This window comes from Cherax quadricarinatus, chromosome 50, assembly GCF_038502225.1.
Source record: "Cherax quadricarinatus isolate ZL_2023a chromosome 50, ASM3850222v1, whole genome shotgun sequence".
NCBI lineage: Eukaryota > Metazoa > Arthropoda > Malacostraca > Decapoda > Parastacidae > Cherax > Cherax quadricarinatus.
The window spans coordinates 883000-907632 of record NC_091341.1 but is presented as its reverse complement, the minus strand read 5'-3'; the positions used below and the strand labels follow the sequence as shown (position 1 = coordinate 907632).

The 24633-nt window shown below is 38.3% G+C and overlaps 1 protein-coding gene across 1 annotated transcript in view; it reads right to left on the bottom strand.

The window, feature by feature from the left end:
- The window catches only part of MED21 (mediator complex subunit 21), a 40258-nt gene extending 16341 nt beyond the window's left edge, over positions 1-23917 (bottom strand). Inside the window, exons 1-2 of the mRNA XM_070095371.1 lie at positions 23818-23917; positions 15957-16062 (exon numbers count right to left, since the gene is read on the bottom strand). Of these exons, the coding sequence (XP_069951472.1) occupies positions 15957-16062; positions 23818-23859 (148 nt within the window). The 5' untranslated portion in view covers positions 23860-23917. The remainder of the gene's footprint in view (positions 1-15956; positions 16063-23817) is intronic.
- Positions 23918-24633: the final 716 nt, after the last annotated feature.

Here is a 24633-nt window from a genome sequence, read left to right as displayed (position 1 = left end):
CATTATGCACTGTATGCTGCAGGATTCTTTTATACTGTGCACACTGACCACATAGACCCATTCTTTCATATGTAGGCCTACCAGCTTTCTCCCACTAGATTTGAGGGCGCTAGAATTTAGGCATACTAGTACGTCAAAAACCCTATTAACCCTTTGAGGGTCGACAGGCCCTCTCCAAAACTCGTTCTCAGGGTCGGCCAAATTTCAAAAAAAAAAAAATTATTTTTTCTTATGAAATTTTTTTTTTTTTTTTCTAAACATTATAGGCTAAACAAAAAATTTTTACCGTCAATACTTACCGAGATATGGAGGCGTGAAGTTTGCCAAAATTGAACAACATCTGGTAACATCGCCGACTGCCGTCACCCGGTATTTTTCTATTTACTTTTTTATGTACTATTTTCAATTATTTTTCAATTTTTCTTTTTCTGAGTAACTTTTATGGCCTCTGAGGCCAACATGATCAGTATTTTGTAAGTTATTTCTTTTTCAATACTACACAATAAGGGCGTAAACACTGTTGTCATTATTTTGTTTATAGAAAATATTTACACAAACAAATGATATGAAATGTTGTTTATTACTATTTTTCTATATTTTATATACACATATACAGTCACAGGGAATGTTTCTAGAAGTTCTGCAGCCTGTGGAACTCTTTGAAACATGGTGTCATGCACAGTGGTGTTTTACATTCCTCACACATAAAACGAGTGTCTCTGCGTTGTTGTGGGCGTTTTTTTGTATGTGAACAGACGTAACACCTCTTCTGAGCCTTTTTCTTGAAAGCAGTAGCAGGCACTTTTACCAGGAAGTGATCACCATGCTTCAGACGAGCAGGTAGTTGTTGATAATTTGGTGGGTGGTCAATTGCAGGTGCTGTTCCTTGGTACTTGAATACTATTTGTCTGATGACAGACAAACAGAATTCGCCGTACTGTGGTTTGTTTCTGGTCCTCATCTTATACATATTATAAGCATTGAGCATGGAAATGTCCAGAAGATGGAAAAAGAGTTTTATGTACCACTTATAACTCTTGCGAACACAATCAGCAAACCCAATCTGCATGTCACATTTGTCCACTGAACGCATGTTGAAGGTGTAATCAATCACAGCTGCAGGTTTTAGAATGGGTTCATTGCTCTCTCTATGCTGCCTGCCACTGTCTGCCATTTCATTAGGGTGAACTGATGACAACAGTGTGACATCTCGTTTGTCATGCCACCGAAATGCCATGATGTCATTGGCAGCAAACGCCTGCACCTCACCTCTACGAGTGCCAGCGTCAAACCTGGGCATATGTTTCCGATTTGCACGCACTGTGCCACACACATCTGTCATGTTCACTCGCAAAAAATCACTGAGTGAGGGGCTTGTGTACCAGTTATCTGTATATAATATATGCCCCTTACCAAGGTATGGTTCTATCATTGTTCTAACCACATCACCTGAGATGCCCAATAACTTCCTGGTATTTTGCAATGTATAACTTCCAGTGTACACAATAATATCCAATACCAGACCACTGTAACAATCACAAAGCACAAACAACTTTATACCAAAGCGTTTCCTCTTGCTTGGTATGTACTGCTTGAAAGAAAGTCTTCCTTTGAACAGAATCAAAGACTCGTCAATTACAAGCTTCCTGAAGGGATAAAAATGCGTACTGAATTTCTCTTTCAGATACACAAACACATTCCTAATCTTATATAACCTGTCGTTTCTGTCAGGCCTGGTTTTGTCTGAGAAGTGAAGCATACGTAACATTAGCACAAATCGATTCACTGGCATTATATCACTGAAACCTGGGGTTGCAATCAGGCGGTCTGTTGACCAGTATGATTTCACTTTGTGCTTATACACATGTGGCATAAGCATTATTGTGGCAAAGAAAAGATACATCTCAGCCACAGTTGCCTCCTTCCACTGGTGTAGACGTGATTTTGGTGAAAGTAATGTGTTTGCCATGGTGTACTCGTAGTATGTGTTGCTTTCCATGACAATACTTTCCATCAGTGGTTCGTCAAAGAATAACTCGAAACATTCCAGTTCAGTGGCATTGTTCCCAAGTGTACAAGATGGCCGTATTCCACTTTGGCTGTCATCAAACTGGTGGGCATTTGGAACAAAATTGACAGCTTCCTGCCAATCCCAGGTGCGGTCTGCTGGTGGGTACTGGACAATGACAGGTGGTTGTTGTGGTTGTGGAGGCTGGTGTGGTGGGTGGGTGGGGGATGGTGGCCTTTGTTGTAGATCAGCTGAGGCAGCGGCGTGGGTGGCAGCATGGCCCACTGCTGGTGCCTCACCGCCGGCACCACTACCACCACGCACATTTTCCATCCCAATTGCAACAGTATCATCGTCATTTTCACTCTCTGTTCCTGTTGTACAGCCACGGGATGTACTCCGAGATGCACTCCTTCCCCTTGGAATAGCATATGGCACACTACCAGAGCGCATATATCGTCGTATATACTGACGCTTCACTGGGGAATATTGCACTTCACTATCACTACTGGAACTAGTTTGAAGAGCTTGTAGTTCATATTCACTATCACTATCATCACCCATGCTCTCATCTGAGTCTGGGATTTGGGAAAATAGAAGTTTCCTCTTGGATTCTGGTACAACTGAACGTGAACAAGACGGCCCAGCACCAGAGGTGGAAGGCTGAGGGTCGTCTGGGTTTTCCTCACTATTACCGATATTATGGTCATTAGTTTCGGTCAAAACCTCACCAAAACCTTGAAACTCATCTTCACTGGCACTTCCATCTGTATTAGAACTGTCACTGGGGAACAAAAGTGTCCCAATTCGCCGAGGAGTGAGGAGCTTCTTACCGCGAGGCATGGTGGATATTGTTTACTAAGATGGCGTTCCCACAATGCACCACTGGGTCCCAGATTTTTTTTCTACCGCGCACACCGACCACACAGACCCATTCTCTCACATGTAGGCCTACCAGCCTTTTCCCGCGAGATTTGACGGCGCTAGAATTTGTGCGTACTAGTACGTCAAAAACCCCTGCGCGTAAGACGTACTAGTACGTCCGAAACCCTCAAAGGGTTAACTCTCACCAAGACCCTCACATTTACTTATCTTACAACCCCATCTATAAATACAGTGGAACCTCAAAAATCAAACTTAATCCGTTCCAGGAGCTAGTTCTAAATTCGAAAAGTCTGAAATTCGAAGCAACATTTCCCATAAGAAATAATGGAAATACAATTAATCCATTCCAGAAACCTAAAAATATTCACACAAAAAATACATTCTATAGAGATTAATTACAGTTTTACATACAACAAATACTATAGTTTTTAATTATGTATAGTAATACATATAAAATAACATTTTTACTTACCCTTATTGAAGATTGGTGATGGCATCTGGAAGATAGGGAGGAGAGAGGGAGTTGGGGTTAGTGTTTGGAAGGAGAATCCCCCTCCATGAGGACTTCAGGTAAAGCCCTCTCTGGGGTTACTTCCTTTCTCTGTCTTTTAATGCCACTAGGACCAGCTTGAGAGTCACTGGACCCCTGTCTCACAAAATAACTGTCCACAGTCCTCTGTTTCTGGTGCCTTTTTAACATTTCTCTAAAATGGGACATGGTTCTGTCACTGAACTTGTTGCAAAGATGGCTTGTTTCAGCTTGCTCAGGGTGGTACTTCTGCACAAACATTTGGACATCATTCCACTTGGCACAAATCTCCTTAATCTGTGAAGAAGGCACCTCATCCACTCCCTATATTAACACCTTTCACAACATCAGCTTCCTTGATTTGTTCTTTCTTTGACAGGATAGAACCGATGGTTGACTTGTTTTTCCCATACATCCTGGCAAGCTCAACAAGTCTCACACCACTCTCATACTTCGGTATTATTTCCTTCTTCACATCTATGGCGTTTCTCACTTTCTTTACTGCAGGGGTACCACTAGCAAGTTTCTTTGGGCCCATGGCAGCTTATTTCACAGTCCCACAAGCACTAAACACAACAAAATAATCGTAAAATGCATGAATGAGAGCGCAGGTTAGTGTTCACTCAAGCGTAAACAAAGCTAGACTGCTCACAGTGCCTGCACGGGGACGCGGACAGAGCGGGCCAGCAGACAGGTCCCGTACCTGGCGGTCCAAAAATAGGGGTGCGTTCAATAATAGGGACACAGTTTGTCCAAAAAAATGGTCCTATTTTCGAAACGTTCGATATGTAATACATTCGATTTTTGAGGTTCCACTGTATATTGAACAACCACGTTGGCAACACACGTCCTTGTCTAAGGCCTACTTTTACTGGGAAATAATCTCCCTCTTTCCTACATACTCTAACTTGAGCCTCACTATCCTCGTAAAAACTCTTCACTGCTTTCAGTAACCTACCTCCTATACCATACATCTGCAACATCTGCCACATTGCCCCCCTATCCACCCTGTCATACGCCTTTTCGAAATTCATAAATGCCACAAAAACCTCTTTAGCCTTATCTAAATACTGTTCACTTATATGTTTCACTGTAAACACCTGGTCCACACACCCCCTACCTTTCCTAAAGCCTCCTTGTTCATCTGCTATCCTATTCTCTGTCTTTCTCTTAATTCTTTCAATAATAACTCTACCATACACTTTACCAGGTATACTCAACAGACTTATCACAGCCTCCCTATCTTCTTCAACATTCAACAATTCCTCAAAATATTCCCTCCATCTTCCCAATACCTCTAACTCTCCATTTAACCCTTTGACTGTCGCGGCCGTATATATACGTCTTACAAGGTACCGTGTTTGACGTATATATACTCATAAATTCTAGCGGCTTCAAATCAAGCAGGAGAAAGCTGGTAGGCCCACATGTGAGAGAATGGGTCTGTGTGGTCAGTGTGCACCATATAAAAAAAATCCTGGAGCATGCAGTGCATAATGAGAAAAAAAAAACTCCAACCGTTTTTTTATTAAAATGCCGACTTTGTGGTCTATTTTCGTATAGTATTTATGGTTGTATTCTCGTTTTCTTGGTCTCATTTGATAGAATGAAAAACATATTATAGAAATAGAGGTGATTTTGATTGATTTTACTATAAAAAGAACCTAGAAATGGAGCTCAAAGTAGGGGAAATGTTTGATTTTTGCCAATGTTCAAAAGTAAACAAATGATGCCATTGTCCAATAAATGTCCAACTAGCCATTCTAATATACAGTCATGAATGGGTTGATGTTATTTATACAATTATTACAGTATTGCAGTAGTCTGCATAATAGTAAGTCTTCTATTTTTTGTTTGAATAAAAATTCAAAATAGAAAGCAAGAGTAATATCAGAGGGACCTGGAGACATGACTGATGAGCAAAAAAAATGTTATTTTAGAACCAGGAATGTCTGCATTGTTCATTCTGGACCTTATTTTGAAATTGTCATATTTTTTAGTTTTCGTGAAATTGGCCAAATTGCAAATTTCTGACCACATTATTAGGTAGTTGAAATCAGTAAATGGGCAGTTTCTTGTACTCAATCGATAGAAAAAAAGGGAGTTCTAAAGAAATAGCTATGAGTTTGGGCAACTGGAACAATGGAATTAGCCGAAAATAGGGCTCAAAGTGGGCGAAATCGCCGATTTGTAAACAGTGCCGAGGTCGCTAACTTCGCGAGAGCATAATTCCGTCAGTTTTCCATCAAATTTCGTTTTTTTGGTGTCATTACAATCGGGAAAAGATTCTCTATCATTTCATAAGAGAAAAATAATTTTTTTTTAAAATTTTGCGACACCAGGAGACACCTCAGGATTGGGGGTTGCGACAGTCAAAGGGTTAATAACTCTCCACTCCTATTTTTAACTGACAAATCCATTTGTTCTCTAGGCTTCCTTAACTTGTTAATCTCACTCCAACACTTTTTCTTATTTTCAACAAAATTTGTTGATAACATCTCACCCACTCTCTCATTTGCTCTCTTTTTACACTGCTTCACCACTCTCTGAACCTCTCTCTTTTTCTCCATATACTCTTCCCTCCTTGCATCACTTCTACTTTGTAAAAACTTCTCATATGCTAACTTTTTCTCCCTTACTACTCTCTTTACATCATCATCCCACCAATCGCTCCTCTTCCCTCCTGTACCCACTTTCCTGTAACCACAAACTTCTGCTGAACACTCTAACACTACATTTTTAAACCTACCCCATACCTCTTCGACCCCATTGCCTATGCTCTCATCAGCCCATCTATCCTCCAATAGTTGTTTATAATAATAATAATAATAATAATAATAATAATAATAATAATAATAATAATAATAATAATAATAATAATAATAATAATAATAATAATAATAACACATAATAATAATTCAGAATGCTGCAGCTAGTTGGCACAGTTGATGCCAAATCATCCGGTAAGAAGTACACGTTTACATCGCTGTAGGAGCAGTTCTCTCGTGCTTGCTTGCATTTTTTACAGTCATTTGGCCAAATTTCTTTTTTCTAACCATGGGTCCTAAGAAAATAAGTGCAAAGGACAGTGCTGAGAAGAAAAAGATGATGATTTCCATGGACTTAGCCAGGCAATACCAGCTTAGTACATCTATGATATGTAGATACTAAAGCTGTATCAGTTATGTTCAGTGATTAAACAAAACAAATTGCATCAGTTAAGTTTAAAGTTTAAACAAAACAATGTTGTTTTTGGAGGTTTACAGGGCCACTGACATATGCCACAGCCTCAACCTCCCCCACCATCTCTGTTCCAAGTGTGTAAGCACATATACACTTTATATGAACAGTTTAACATTTCTTTACATTCTGTAGTGTATTATGATTTATTATGTTTTTATATACGATATTTCTGCATTTAGCCTCACAAATACTCCGTTTTCTCTTACAATAAGAGCATGGGAAGATACTATAATCAAAGTTAGACAGGAAATGGCGGACGCTTCTGCTGCTGCCTCTGCCACCATATTATGGCATATTTTATTCATTCTAGGGTATATATTATGTTTCTGTGTTAATTATATTGTTCATTATGTCATATTAGATTAATTGTGATAGATAAATAAGCCGTACAGTTGATATTATTGTCATATTCAAGTATTTTGTCTTGTCTCCAGAGTGCAGGAATGTATTAATGGCTTTTCAATTAATTTAAATGAGGAAAATTGATTTGATATACAAGTAAATTGAGTTATGAGCTAGGTCACGGAACAGATTAAACTCCTAAGTCGAGGTTCCATTGTATTCCAAATATTTTGGGATTTGTGTGGGAGTAAAAGGCAAGATATACATGTCAAAAACTTAGAAACTTTATTTTTTTGTAGAATAACTAAAGATAATTACGTGATTACCTCCAGTGAGAACATCTCACTAGCATGTTTTGTAAGTACCAAGTCCCAAAACCACCTTTTCTTATGCCATTTAGGCACAGCAAATGTCACTTTCAGTAAATATTTTTTTTCACACATAACTCAGATTTTGGATTGCAACTCAAAGCAAAAAATTGACCGAGCAATGGCTCATAACTCAGAAAACTTGTAAGTTAGGGCACTCATAAGTCAAGATACACTGTATTCGAAAAAATAATATACAAATGACTTTACTTCTACCTTATATCCAACAACATACTTAACCCCTGTTAGTTTGGGTTTAGACCAAAAAAAAGTATGAATGATGCTATTATACAAGTGCTTGAACTAATATATACAGCCCTCAATAAAAATGAATATCCACTGGGGCTCTTCATTGACCTAAGAAAAGTCTTTGATACAGTGGACCACAATCTCCTGGCATCAGAGGACATTCCCTCGATTACCTAAAATCTTATCTTAACAAAAGACACCAGTATGTATACACAAATGGAGTCAACTCCACTATCCAACCTGCAGCTGCTGGAGTGCCCCAGGGTAGTGTCCTAGGCCCACTCCTCTTTCTTGTATACATCAATGATCTCCCCAATGCATCTCAACTCCTTAAACCAGCTCTATTCACTACTTATATCTACTCCCACTCAAACCCAGCTATACTTAGAGACACTGTAAACAATGAGCTGCTCAAAATATATACTTGGATGATGACCAACAAACTCAATCTCAACACAAACAAAACATGTTGTTTGGAAACAGAGCCTTAAATATCCAACTTAATATATCGGTACATGGTTCCCCCATTACAAGACACACTGAGGGTAAATTTCTAGGTCTTCACCTTGACTGTAATCTTAAATTTCATTCCCACATCCAACATATACCCCAGAAAATTTCCAAATCAGTAGGTATCCTTTCTAAGATATGGTACTATGTACCCCAAACAACACTCCTTACCCTATACCACTCTTTAATACAGTGGATCCCTGGTATTCGATGGCATCGGTATTCGATAAATCCGGTCTTCGATACATTATATCGCAAAAAATTTTCCTCGGTATTCGATTGAAAACCTGGTATTCGATACGATTCGTACGAGACGTGTCCACATGTGGCCTGAACTGCCCCTTGTGTGCCAGTGTTTACAAGCCAGCCAGTGTGCGCGCATCTAAGGATACATTCGGTACATTCCATATTATCCATATTATCACTGTGTTTGGTGCTTGTTTCTGCAAAATAAGTCACCATGGGCCCCAAGAAAGCTTCTAGTGCCAACCCTTCAAGAAAAAAGTCGCTAATGACTTATGAAATGAAGAAAGAGATAATTGCAAAGTACGAAAGTGGAGTGCGTGTGTCAGATCTGGTTAGGTTGTATAATAAACCCCAATCAACCATCTCTACTATAGTGACCAGGTGTTATTGGTGTGGATAAATGAAAAACAGATAGCAGGAGATAGCATCTCTCAAGCGATCATTTGTGAAAAGGCTAGGCAGTTGCATGACGATTTGGTAAAGAAATTGCCTGCAAATAGTGGTGATGTGAATGAATTTAAGGCCAGCAAAGGTTGGTTTGAAAGATTTAAGAATCGTAGTGGCATACATAGTGTGATTAGGCATGGTGAGGCTGCCAGTTTGGACCAAAAAGCAGCTGAAAAATATGTGAAGGAATTCAAGGATTACATAGACAGTGCAGGACTGAAACCTGAACAAGTGTTTAATTGCGATGAAACAGGCCTTTGGAAGAAAATGCCAAGCAGGACCTACATTACCCAGGAGGAAAAGGCACTCCCAGGACATAAGCCTATGAAAGACAGGCTTACTCTGTTGATGTGTGCCAATGCTAGTGGTGATTGCAAAGTGAAGCCTTTATTGGTGTATCACTCTGAAACTCCCAGAGTGTTCAGGAAAACCAATGTCCTCAAGGCTAATTTGTGTGTGCTGTGGAGGGCAAACAGTAAGGCATGGGTCACTAGGGACTTTTTCTATGACTGGTTACACCATGCATTTGCCCCCACTATGAAAAATTACCTAACTAAAAATAAATTAGACCTTAAGTGCCTCCTGGTATTAGACAATGCCCCTGGTCATCCTACAGACTTGTCAGAGCATCTGGGGACATGAGCTTCATTAAGGTCAAGTTTTTGCCTCCTAATACCACTCCTCTCCTGCAGCCCATGGACCAGCAGGTCATTTCCAACTTCAAGAAACTGTACACAAAAGCTATGTTTCAAAAGTGCTTTATAGTGACCACAGAAACTCAACTGACTCTGAAAGAGTTTTGGAAGGATCACTTTAATATCCTCAATTGTATAAACCTGATAGGTATGGCTTGGGAGGGAGTGACTAAGAGGACCTTGAACTCTGCTTGGAAAAAACTGTGGCCAGAATGTGTAGACAAAAGGGATTTTGAAGGATTTGAGGCTAACCCTGAGAATCCTATGCCAGTTGAGGAATCCATTGTGGCATTGGGGAAGTCCTTGGGGTTGGAGGTTAGTGGGGAGGATGTGGAAGAGTTGGTGGAGGAGGACAGTGAAGAACTAACCACTGATGAGCTGATAGATCATCTTGAACAGCAAGAGGGCAGACCTGAGGAAACTGCTTTGGAGGAGGGGATAGAGAAATTGAAGAAGTTGCCTACTTCAAAGATTAAGGAAATGTGTGCAATGTGGCATAAAGTTCAAACCTTTTTTGATGACAATCACCCTAACACAGCTATTGCAAGCCGTGCTGGTGACTATTACACTAACAATGTTGTGAAACACTTTAGGGATGTCATAAAGGAACGGGAGGTACAGGCCACTATGGACAGATATGTTGTGCGACAGAAATCCAGTGACTCTGAAGCTGGTCCTAGTGGCATTAAAAGAAGAAGGGAAGTAACCCCGGAAAAGGACTTGCTACCTCAAGTCCTAATGGAAGGGGATTCCCCTTCTAAACACTAACACCTCTCCCCTCCTCCCATTCCATCAATCATCACCAGATCTTCATTAAAGGTAAGTGTCAATTATTTTATTGTTATTATTCTATTGCATTAAACTTAATATTCCATGTAGTAAAATTTTTTTTTTTCATACTTTTGGGTGTCTTGCACAGATTAATTTGATTTCCATTATTTCTTATGAGGAAAATTGATTCGGTTTTCGATATTATCGGTATTCGATGAGCTCTCAGGAACGGATTAATATCGAATACTGGAGGTCCACTGTATATCCCAACTCACCTATGGTATTTGTGCCTGGGGATCAACTACAGCCAACCACCTTAAACCATTAATAACCCAACAAAAAGCTGCTGTGTGGATGATTACCAGCTCCTGTAACAGACAGCACACCCTATGACTTTTCAAAAGCTTGAACCTACTAAATATACGAGACATACACTCATATTTTTGTGCCTACTATATATACAGAACATTAAACTCCAATAGAAACCCTCTGCTTAAACTTCTTGATAGCTAGAACAAAATGCACAGTCACAATACAAGGCACAAAGTACTCTTCAACATCCATCGTGTCAGTCTCACATTATGCAAAAATGCAATGCACATAAAGGGCCTGGAGATTAGGAATTCACTACTTGAACCAGTTAAGAATCCCCTGACTACAAACAAATTTAGGGTTATGCTTAAAAATCATCTCATCTCTCAATACTAACGAAACCAACCAAAACAACTTCTAATCAGGTTGAAGCAAATCTCCCAAATATTATATTAGATGACTTCTAGTCTATTAAAACATCTGCCAATCCATAAAATATTACAGTTTGAATCATTAATTGTAATATTGTTTTTATTATGTGCAACTTCAAGATGATTATATTTATAAACCTCCACCTTGACTACCTCACATTAATATTCAGATAAAATAAAGACTCAAGTCCAGCTAACTAGTTTTCTCCTGAATCCTTTCATGAATGTTGCATTGTTCACACTCCAACAACCTTTCAAATCATAAAAACCATTTGCCTCCACTCACTCGTAACATGCTTACACAAGCCTGTTGGATGTCCAAACCCCTAGTACTTAAAGTTTTCTTTACCTCCCCCTATCCCTCCAATTCTTCCTGGAATGACTTCAACCTCTTTTTCCTTTTACCCCAGATTTAAATGTCCTCCTATTTATCTTATTTTTCTCCATCCTTTCATTGTGCTCAAACCACCTCAACAACCCTTCCTCTGTCCTCTAAATAACAATTCTGGTAGCCCAACACTTTCTCCTCATTTCCAAGCTCTATATTCTTTGCATAATATTCAGACTACACATTGCCCTCAAACATGGCATCTCCACTGCCACCAATTCCCTCCTTTCAGCATTGTTTAAAACCCATGCTTCACACCAATATAACAATGCTGGTACCAATATATGCTGGTACATGTTCTGTTATAGCCTCCTTGGGTAAGGTTCTTGGTCTCCAGATGCCTCAATGCACCATTACCATTTTCCTTTTATCAATTTTATGCTTCACCTCATCTTTCATAGATCCATCTTCTGACAAGTCCGCTCTCAAATATCTAAGCACATTTATTTCTTCCATACTCCCTCCCTCCAAAAATCTGATATAAAATCTTTTATTGCCAAAATTTTTTGTTACTCCCATTACCTTGCTCTTTCCTATGTTCACTTATAATTTCTTTCTTTTCCATACCCCACAAATTCTTCTACCAACTTTTGCAGCTTCTCTTCAGAATCTCCAACAAGCATCATGTCACTGACAAAAAGCAACTGTGACAATTCCCACTTTGTATTAGTTACATAATCTTTTTATTCCTACACCTTTCTCCAGCACCCTAGTATTCACTTCTTTTACAACCTCATCTATAAACATTAGCCCTTTCAGGGTCCAGAGGCCAAATTTCAAAGTGCACACCAGTGTCCAAGAATTTTCAAAAAATAATTTTGTTATTTTTTCTTATGAAACGGTAGAGAATCTTTTTCTGAAAGTGACAAGACAAAAAGTACGAAATTTGATGGAAAACTGACGAAATTGTGCTCTCGCAAATTTTGATGTGTCAGCGATATTTACGCACAGCGATTTTGCCGACTTTGACTCCCATTTTAGGCCAATTACCTTATTCCAGTCGATCAAATTCTTAGGTATTTCACTAGTATTACTTCTGCTCTATCGATTGAGCACAAGAAATCGCCAACTCATTTGTTTCAACTACAAAATAAAGTGATTGGAAATTGGTATTTTGGCCAATTCAGTGCAAAGTTCAAAATATTCCAGTTTCAAAATAGGGTCCAGAATAAACAATGGAGGCATTCCTGGCACTAAACTAGCATTTCCTCTGTTCATTAGTTATGTTTTCAGGTTTTACAAATGAATTCCATTTTGATTTTTAATTCACATAATGAATTTTTATTCAAACCAAAAAATTGAAGATTTACTGTCATGCAATATTGTAATAATTTTATAAATAATATCAGCACATTTGTGAACATATATCAGACTCACCAGCTGGCATGTATTAGATGTGTGAGGTCATTTGTTTACTCTTGAACATCAGCAAAAATTTAACATTTCCACTACTTTGAGCTCAGTTTCAAGCCATTTTCAATACTAAAACCAATCAAAATAATTTCTATTTCTGTAATATACCTTCCATTATATCAAATGAGACCAAGAAATCGCAGATACAACTATAAAAAACATACGAAAAAACACTGCAAAGTTGCTGTTCTAATCGAAAATTACGGTCTCAGTTTTTTCTCTCATTATGCAGTGTGCTGCAGGATTTGTTTTATGTGGTGCACACTTACCACATAGATGTATGCTCTCATATCTAGGCCCAAATTTACCGCTCACAGCTTATCAGAGTGAGCTGAGCTCATGGCGTAGATCTACGGTTTGGACCCTCAACGTAAAGCCGTAGATCTACGGACGGACCCTGAAAGGGTTAAACAACCATGGTGACATCCTACCTCTCTGTCCAAGTCCTATTTTCACTGTAAAATAATGCCCCCCTTTCCTACATACCTTAACCTGGGCCTCACTATCCACATAAAAACTCTTTACTGCAACATCTGCCCCACTGCTTCCCTATCCTCCCTATTATAAGCCTTTCTGAATCCATAAATACAACAAAAAATTCCTTACCTTTTTCTAAGAATTTTTAATTTATAGAGTGAAAGATGATGAAAGCATTTCTTTTGCAGGTCACCCTACCTCAGTGGGAGATGGCCAGTGTGTTAAAAAAAATACTTCAATATAAACACTTGGTCTACTTATCCCTAAAACCACGTTCCTCTGCAATCCTGCTCTGCCCTTAATTCTTTCGATAAAAGCTTTACCATACACTTTATCCAGTATATTCTGCATGCTTATTGCCCTATACTAATTCTTAAACTCTCTTTTATCCTCTTTTTCCTTATTTAAAGGAACTATGCACGTTCTCTGCAATTCCCTAGGTACCTTACCTCCCCCATTCTTGCATATAGTGCATATACTGAACAAATGCCCTAACCACTCCAAAATATATGCCCTCCTGCTCTTAACACTTGTCTTGATACCATCTATCCCAATTGCTGTACCCAATTTCACTACCCACTGCCTCATGTACATCTCCCCACACTCACAGCTGGCTCTTCCTCACTCCCACAAGATGTTATACCTACCTTTCCAATGCATCAACATTTAACAACTGCTCAACACATTCCTTCCATCTTCCCAGTATCTCTATCTTCCCATCTAATAACTCCCCTCTTTCACTTTTAATTATTAAATCCATTGTTCCCTAGGCTTTCTCAACTTATTAATCTTACTCCAAGACTTTTTGTTATTCTCAGCAAAATTTGTTGATAAAACCTCTCCCACACTCTCAATGGCTCTCCTCTTGCACTCCCTCATAACTCATTTAACTTCTCTTTCATTCTCCCTACATTCTGCCCTCTGTATATCACTTCTACACTGCAAAAATCTCTCATCATTCCACTTATTGCTCCTCCATTGTCCCACACCCACCCTCCTACACCCATGAATTTCTGCTGCACACTAACACTGCATTCTTAAATCTACTCCATTCTTGTTTTATTTTCTTCTAATGCATATATTATTTAAATATTACATACATTTGAGATTAAATTTTTCAGTTTCTACTTATAGTACTTTATGAAAGCAAAATCCTTTTTTTTTTTCTTACCTATATTTACAGTATCAAAAATTCAGAAAACAAGAGTTAACAGGAAAATGTGCTTTGCTTAACTAAGATTTGCTTGTACAGTAAGGCTTTTTTTCTAAGTTAAGAGAAGAATTTAACAGTGTACTTGAAACTTGAAAGGATATTCCCTTACTGTATTTGAAATATTCCTAAATTCATTTCTTGCACAGATTTCACATGACAAACCATAGTTTGAGACTATTCCAAAGACTCATTTAACCCATCCTAAATTTAACAGAAATAAACAACAATATGCTGAACGAGTCACTTTCTATGGATAATTATTTTAATAACTAATTTAATAAGGAAATGGAATGCTTTGCTGCATTTGTAGTTTTCAAAACTGCCTCATCTATTTCCACATCATCTATTTCCACATCATCTATTTCCACATCTATTTCCCATCCTGTGGCCTGCAGGCCACAGGATGGGAAATAGATGTGGCCCTCAAACTAAATTATGAATTTACTTTATGCAGGTTCCACACTACACAGTGTCAACAAAACCATGCAGCCTTATTCACAAATTTGACCATCAAATGTGGCCCATTTGTGTAGAAAGGTTAAGGACTGGGCTACACCATATCATATATCACACTCACTACTACCAAGAGTAACACTGATGTTTCCGCCATCACATTCAGTACCATCAAAGACTTGACCAGGCAAAAATATAATCGCCAGGACCATGGTAACACAGGTATCCAAACATATCATGTGGTAGTTGTGACCAGAAATACACTGAATATAAAATTATAAACAGAGACCGGAAATATATATGAGAAATGTCCCATAATCTACAGATTAGATTGTGTGTAGGACCAACTATGCCTGTGTGATACATAGGAATAAGACTGTACAGTACTTCTGATGTCTTGGAAGAATGGCCAGGTTATTACCAAGGAAATAAACAAAACATGATTTAGATGCCTGGAAGCTGTGCAAATCTGTGTGGAAAATACAATCCAATAAAATCTAAAAACTTTCAGTGTAGCCAAAGCTGTAGCCCAACTTATCTTACATAAGCTCATCCTTCAAATTTAACAGACAACTTGCTTTAATGGACAACCCTCACCTCCTGTTAGTCCACTAAATCAATCATTTACTGTATATTAACTGGTAGAGTATATTTACTGAACAGCTAATACAATATGAATAAAGTAGATATAAACTAATAATACTGATTAGCACAGTTAATTAACCTGTAAACGGTCCAAGCAGATCTATGTTCACAAGCATAGTGCTCCAAAAGTAGATCTACATTTTTTTTACATATTTTCAAATGGAAAAAAAAAAAAAAGTAGATCAAAGTTTTTTACACATTTTCAAATGTAAAAAAAAAAAAGATGATCTACTTTTTTTACATACTATCAAATGTTGAAAAAACGTATATATATACGTTTGGACCGTTTACGGGTTAACTTCACCAAGAATACATCAAAAAAAATTCTCACCATCGGTATTTTCATTTTGGGAAGGAGTTTTGCCACTTTTATCAAAACTACAAGGAGCTGCTGAGTTGAAAAGACATCCAATGCTGCTGTATAGATTCTCAGCTTGCTGTGAAAAAATAGATCTTTCAATTACCTTAATTAAAATAATGTTAGTAAGTTTCTAAAATACAGTAACTATACTATGATAAAAATACTTATATGATTTTTGCGTTCTTTACATCGTTAATGAAGTTGCTGTAAAACAATTAGCCACTCATTAACCCTTTCAGGGTCCGTCCCGTAGATCTACAGCTTCACGTTGAGTGTCCAAACCGTAGATCTACACCAAAATTCTAGCGCCGTCAAATTTAGCGCGAAAGCGCTCATAGGCCTACATGTGAGAGAATGGGTCTGCGTGGTGGGTGTGCGCCATAAAAAAAAAATCTAGGCGCCCGCATAGCATTGTGGGAACGCCGGCTCAGTTACCCTTGTTCACCACGCCTCGTCGCAAGTCAGCTCTCACTCCCCGGAAAATTGGGACTCTCCTTTTCATATCTGATAGTTCTGACACTGATGGAAGTGGAAATGAAGACGAATTCTATGGCTTTGATCAGTTAGAGACCGAAAGGAATGACCAGGATATCGATAATAGTGCAGAAAACCCTGACGATCCTCAACCTTCTACCTCTGGTGTGGGCACTCTTGACTCATGGTCGGTTGTGCCTCAACGCAAGAGAAAACTAATATTTTCGCATGGCCAGGCCTCTGACTTCAGCAATGATGATGATAGTGACGTGGATTGTGATTTTATTACGCGTGATGATCATTCGAGTAGTGATAGTGAGGAATCATATTCACCAGTGAAGCGTCGGTATGTTCGCCACCGCATGCGCTCGGGTAGTGTACCCTATGCTGTGCCCAGGGGACGGAGTACATCCCGGAGTACATCCCGTGGCCCTACACCAGTTTTAGGTAGTGATAGTGAGGATGATGTGGCTACACTTGGCATGGATAGACCACAGGCATTAGTAGATGGTGGTAGTGGTGATGGTATTGGCACGGCCATGCGTGACTCACCAGCCCAGGCTGGGACCCACGCTGCTGACTCGTCAGTTCAAGGACAAAGCGGAGCGTCAGCCACCAGCCCACCACAACCACAACCACCCGCACAACCAGCCTATGATGTCCAGTATCCACCAGCAAACCGTATCTGGGATTGGCAGCAAAATCCCAATTTTGTTCCCAAGCCCCACCACTTTGATGACTCAAAGTGGAATTCTACCTACTTGTCCCCTTGGAACCTCAGCCAATGAACTGGAATTCTTTGAATTATTCTTTGACCAGCCATTGATGGAAACTATTGTCAGGGAAAGTAATAAGTATTTTGAGTACACCATGGCAAATACGATCATATCACCACAGTCAAGACTACACAGGTGGAAAAAGACGACTGTTGCAGAAATGTATTTGCTTTTTGCAACAATAATGCTTATGCCTCATGTCTATAAGCATAATATAAAAGCATACTGGTCCACAGATAGGCTAATTTCTACCCCGGTCTTCAGTGAAATCATCCCAGTGAACAGGTTTATCTTACTGTTACGTATGTTGCACTTCTCTGACAAAACCAGGCCTGACAGAAGTGACAGGTTATACAAGATTAGAAATGTTTTCATGTATCTCAAACAAAAGTTCAGCATATACTTTTATCCATTCAAGAATCTTGTAATTGACGAGTCTTTGATTTTGTTCAAAGGTAGACTGTCATTCAAGCAGTATATACCGAGCAAGAGGAAACGCTTTGGTATAAAACTGTTTATACTCTGTGACTGTGACAGTGGCCTGGTGTTGGATATTGTTGTATACACGGGAAGTAAAACATTGAAAAATACCAAGATGTTATTGGGTATCTCAGGTGATGTAGTGAGAAACATGATGTCACCTTATCTTGGTAAGGGGCATACATTATATAACGATAACTGGTACACAAGCCCATTACTCAGTGATTTCATGCGAGTGAACAAGACAGATGTGTGTGGCACAGTGCGTTCTAATCGTAAACACATGCCCAGGCTCAACGCAGGTGCTCGTGGTGATGACGTGCAGGTGTTTACTGCCAATGACATCATGGCATTACAGTGGCATGACAAACGAGATGTCACATTGTTGACAACCATTCACCGTAATGAAATGCAAGACAGTGGCAAAGTTGATCGAGTGACTAATGAACGTATTCGAAAACCAGTGACAGTGATTGATTATACACAAAACATGCGCTTGGTTGACAAATGTGACATGCAGATTGGTTTTGTTGATTGTGTTTGTAAGAGTTACAAGTGGTACATGAAACTTTTCTTCCATCTCATGGACATTTCAATGCTCAATGCATATAATATGTACCAAATAAAGACTGGCAACAGACCACCATATGGTGAATTTTGTTTGTCTGTTGTCAGACAACTCATAATGAAGTACCAGGTAAGAACACCTGCTATACAACAAGGTCCTCGAATTCCTCAGGATATACCCAAGCGTTTGAGGAGGGAAGGTGATCATTTCAAAATACAGTACAGCTTCCTTCAACCCAGAAGAAATTTGCTCAGAAGAGATGCATCGTCTGTGCACAAACAAAAAGACGGCAACAAAGACGCAAAGACACTCGGTTTATGTGTGAGGAATGTAAGGTGCCTTGTTTCAAGGAGTTCCACAAGCTCCAGCAGTTCTAAAACCATGTCCAGTGATTGTAAATATGTAAATATATGATAGAACATTAGTATTATACAAGATTTGCGCATGTTTATTGTAATAAACAACAGTGGTAAACAATAATATGATAATAACTTTAGTGCGGTTATTGTGTTCAATACAGTGAGTTTACATATATACATTATATACAGTATTGGTCTCTCAGGCCCCAAATGTTAGTAGGAAAAGAAAAAAATTGGAAAAGAAAAGAAAAAACTATAAAAACCGCTAAATAAAGTAATGCGTGTATGTGGAATTCGCCGATGTTGCCACCACCACATCATTTTGGACAAACTTCTTGGCACTGTATCTTGGTAAGTACTGATCAGAAATTTTTTTTTGTCTTATTACCTTCACAAAAATATGCTCTTTAATTCTGTAAGAAAAAATAATTTTTTTTTTTTTTCAAAATTTCTTTGACACTGGAGCACCACTTCAGATTTTGGCCTTGGGCCCTGAAGGGGTTAACCCTTTGACTGTCGCGGCCGTATATATACATCTTACGAGGTACTGTGTTTGATGTATATACATGTATACTCATAAATTCTAGCAGCTTCAAATCAAGCAGGAGAAAGCTGGTAGGCCCACATGTGAGAGAATGGGTCTGTGTGGTCAGTGTGCACCATATAAAAAAAATCCTGGAGCACGCAGTGCATAATGAGGAAAAAAAAAAACTCCAACCGTTTTTTTTAATTAAAATGCCGACTTTGTGGTCTATTTTCATATAGTATTTATGGTTGTATTCTCGTTTTCTTGGTCTCATTTGATAGAATGGAAAACATATTATAGAAATAGAGGTGATTTTGATTGATTTTACTATAAAAAGAACCTAGAAATGGAGCTCAAAGAAGGGGAAATGTTTGATTTTTGCCAATGTTCAAAAGTAAACAAATGATGCCATTGTCCAATAAATGTCCAACTAGCCATTCTAATATGCAGTCATGAATGGGTTGATGTTATTTATACAATTATTACAGTATTGCAGTAGTCTGCATAATAGTAAGTCTTCTATTTTTTGTTTGAATAAAAATTCAAAATAGAAAGCAAGAGTAATATCAGAGGGGCCTGGAGACATGACTGATGAACAAAGAAAATGTTATTTTAGAGCCAGGAATGTCTGCATTGTTCATTCTGGACCTTATTTTGAAATTGTCATATTTTTTAGTTTTCGTGAAATTGGCCAAATTGCAAATTTCTGACCACATTATTAGGTAGTTGAAATCGGTAAATGGGCAGTTTCTTGTACTCAATCGATAGAAAAAATGGAGTTCTAAAGAAATAGCTATGAGTTTGGGCGACTGGAACAATGGAATTAGCCGAAAATAGGGCTCAAAGTGGGCGAAATCGCCGATTGGTAAACAGCGCCGAGGTCGCTAACTTCGCGAGAGCATAATTCTGTCAGTTTTCCATCAAATTTCGTTTTTTTGGTGTCATTACAATCGGGAAAAGATTCTCTATCATTTCATAAGAAAAAATATTTTTTTTTTTAAATTTTGCGACACCAGGAGACACCTCAGGATTGGGGGTTGCGAGTCAAGGGGTTAAAAGTATAAAATGTTTTACATAAAGGTACTGCGTTACCGTCAAATTACCGCCCAATAAGCCTAGCCTCAATTGTAGGAAAGTTACTAGAGTCAATTATAGCTGATAATATAATATCTCGATAGGCATAATTTGATTAATGATACTCAACATGGTTTCACCAGGGGCCGTTCCTGCCTAACTAATTTATTAACCTTCTTCAGCAAAGCTTTTGAGACCATTGATCAGGATAAAGAATTCGATATTGTTTATTTAGATTTTAGTAAGGCTTTTGATAGAGTACCACATCAGAGACTGTTGAAGAAAGTGGCTGCTCATGGCATTGGGGGAAAAATGCTGTCATGGATCGAGTCATGGCTCACTAATAGGAAGCAGAGAGTGTGCATAAATGGGGTAAAATCTGAGTGGGGATCTGTAACAAGTGGCATTCCACAGGGATCAGTTTTAGGCCCATTGTTGTTTATAATATATATAAATGACCTTGACGAGGGAATTACTAGTGACAAGCAAATTTGCTGATGACACGAAGATAGATAGGATAATCAATTCAGACGGTGACGTCTCAGAACTTCAGGAGAATTTAGACAAACTCAGTTCTTGGTCAGAAAAGTGGCAGATTCAGTTCAGTGTAGATAAATGTAAAGTTCTAAAGCTCGGAAATGTCCATAACCCAATCACCTACCTGCGTAATAATGTTGAACTTAGTCGTATAGAATGCGAAAAAGGATTTGGGGGTTATGGTAAGCAGCAACCTTAAACCAAGACAGCAGTGCCTAAGCGTGTGTAATAAGGCAAATAGATTACTGGGATGTATATCAAGAAGTGTAAGCAACAGAAGTCCAGCGGTTATACTTCAGCTTTATACATCATTAGTAAGGCCTCACCTGGATTATGCGGCTCAGTTCTAGTCTCCATATTACAGAATGGACATAAATTCATTAGAAAACATTCAGCGTAGAATAACTAAATTAATACACATAACATTAGAAATCTTCCTTATGAAGAAAGATTGAAGACCCTTAAATTACATTCATTTGTTAGATGAAAAAGAGGGGAGACATGATCGAGGTGTATAAGTAGAAGATGGGTATTAATAAAGGGGATATAAATAAGGTCTTGAGGATATCTCTCCAAGAGAGAACCCACAGTTTAGATTTAGAAAGGATATAGTAAAGCATTGGTTTGGAAATAGGGTAGCTGATGAGTGGAACAGTCTACCTAGTTGGGTTATTGAGGCTAAAACCTTGGGTAGTTTCAAATTTAGGTTGGATAAATACATGAGTGAGAGGGGTTGGATTTGAGTGGGACTTGCATATGAGAATGGATAGAGATATCAGAGCTTATTTCTTGGGTGGCATTGAAAATTGGGTTGGGCAAATATTTTGTTAGTGGGATGGATTGTGAAGGACCTGCCTAATATGGGCCAACAGGCCTGCTGCAGTGTTCCTCCTTTCTTATGTTCTTATGTTATGTACGCAGCTTAAAACATACCATACTGGAACTTCTCAAACTCAAAAATATTCTTTTTTTTTTTAAATAACATATTCAATGCATAAACTTATCAACATTTCAAATGTGCACACTTCAACAATTTCAGAATTTTTAAATTTCTCTTTCTAATCTATTGCTTCCAATTCATGGGAAAACTATACCTCAGAACACTAAATTTAGCAAGTATCACTTGGAATATCTTCATAAATATGCCTCCCAGTATACATAAGGGAGATTACCAATAGACCCCTGGTTGTCTTCTAAGAGGTGCTGGACAGGAACCTAAAGTCAGTACCTGACCAGCCGGGCTGTTTTTCGTACATCAATTTATGTGCAGCCAGCAGTAACAGCCTAATTGATCAAGCCCTGATTCACCACAAGGCCTGGTCATGGACTGGGATGTGGGAGCATTGACCCTCAAAACCCCCTCCAGGTATACTCCAGGGTAAGATATTATGGCATGATTAGGAATGTAAAATGCACTTATCAGAGGGAGAATTTTAATCAATGTATTAACCTTTATGATGGCTAATTAGAATCTGTACAAAAAACTGTATGTACAGGGGGTCACAATGGGTTTACTTTGGTGGTCGGGAAGGGTCACCTGTGTTTACCTGGAGTTTACCTGGAAAGAGTTCCAGGGATCAACGCCCCCACGGACCGGTCTGTGAAAGGGAAAAAAAAAAAAACACTGAATAGGTTGACTAATCTAGTTTTGATAGCTGAATGAGCAATTTCTTGTTAACAATGGATAGAATAAAAGGTATCCTAGCAAAATAAGAGTCGGTTTGAATACTGGAATTGCTGAAGACAAGCCTCAAAGTATTTCAGGAACTGTAAATTTGTGCTTGTGTAATTCCCTAAGTTTTACATCAAAATTTAAATCTTTGGTATTAATATCATTAGAAAAAGTTCCTTTAGCATTTTTGGAAGATACATTATTTTTCTAAATGTGGACACAGAAGCAGCTTTCAATATGGGGGTGAGGGGCAGCTTAAGGGTTAATAATTTCAGGAGACCATTTACATAATCATGAAAAAACAAAGCTGTACAAAAGCAGTACTACTAGGTTAATATGAAAACCAGTGGAAACTTCAATGCCAAGCAACATTTATTTTGTATGAAATGTTGTCTATAACCTATACAGTATTTCCTGAAGTTCTAAAATGTAAAGTCTATATTTAGGAATTATATACACAATTTTTTTAGTGGTGTTGAGGGCACACACATGTATAATAAAATTACAAAAGACAAGTGATTTCTTAGTAGGCAATATAACCACAGTGAATAGCAAGTGAATTCCAAGCACTTTCATGATCTCTCGATTACATTCTGAAGGAATAGTGAAAGCATTGACATAAAGGGTATCTTAACATACAGTAGAGATGCACCATACACAATGACTCAACATCTGAACATAGTATGTCAGGCCCTTGAGTATACCCTCTGCTTTTCTGAATCAAACATATTTACTTTCCATTTTTCAGGTGCTGTATGACACATGAGTTTAAGGCTTCCCCTTAAAAATAATAAGAATAAGTTCTTATGCATAATGCATCTCTACTGTATATAAGACACCCTTTACTTTATTGTCATTACTATCCCTTGAGATGATTGAGAAATCCCTAAAACACTTGGAATTTCACTTACTATGCACCGTGGTTAAATTGAAAATATATTACGTATAACTATTCTAAGATTAAGATTATTATTATTATTATAATAAATTTACATGTTAAGTCTGTATGATTCGTACAGTGCTGTGTAACCTAAAAGATAACCCAATGAGGTCAAACACTAACTGCTGCTATGGGGTTCTGAGTCTTGTGCCACCATGTCACATTCTGTTGAACCCCATACCATAGGACGCCCATATTTTAAAACATGGGCTAAAAAATGAGGAGTATCCAAATATAATCCTAATGAACACAATATTATTCATGAGGTCGCGTTAAATTAGTAGGGATCACACAACACATGGGTGAATAGGAGGCAATCAGGTTTGAGCCAAGTGAAGATCAGGACCAATTCCTTGGATCCAGAGTCCCTCACTGGCATCAAGGAACCCCCTGGATGGAAGGAACACATCATGGTAAGTACATACTAGGTTGACAGCATCCTGAAGCTGTGACAAGCGGTCCGCCATGATGGTTGTTGTGGTGGAGCTCCACCAATCATCTTCCAGCACTGCCTCTCACTTCTCCAGGGACAATCCATATAAATGTTGACATATATTTTCTTCTCTGTTTTGCTTTATTTGTAGCTAAATACATTTAATTAATAATATAGTAATTATTATTTAAATCAGGGAAAGTGCTAAACCCGTACGTACCCCATAGCACCTGAGATACCATCCACGGAAGGGGAGCGTAAGTCCAGGTGATATAATAGAGTAAATCCATTTTAATCATTTAAAATTAATTAAATTAATATATAGAAAATTTTCCAATAAAGTACGTATTATTACATTGAAAGAGAAGCCCTAAATAAAATGATTATTACTTAAAAAAACTAACACTTGAGCGAAATAAGAATTATGTTCGCTGTTCAAGATTTGTTGTTTCTTACTTGGAAAAGACCCGGGCCGGGAGAATACCGGCGAATAATAAAAAAAATATTTCTTTTGAAAGAATACTGTGTATTAAATCAGTGTTATACACTGGAAGAGTTACATGTCAACAATAATAATAAAATATCTTTATTTACTACAAGTACATGTACAAGGTATACAGGTCTAGCTGACATCAGTGAAATACTACTATATAGGAAGCCCCTTGTCATGCAGAGCATTTCGGGCAAATTAGGTTAATTTTGTCCCCAGGATGCGACCCACACCAGTCGACTAACACCCAGGTACCCATTTTACTGATGGGTGAACATAGACAACCGGTGTAAGGAAACACGCCCAATGTTTCCATCC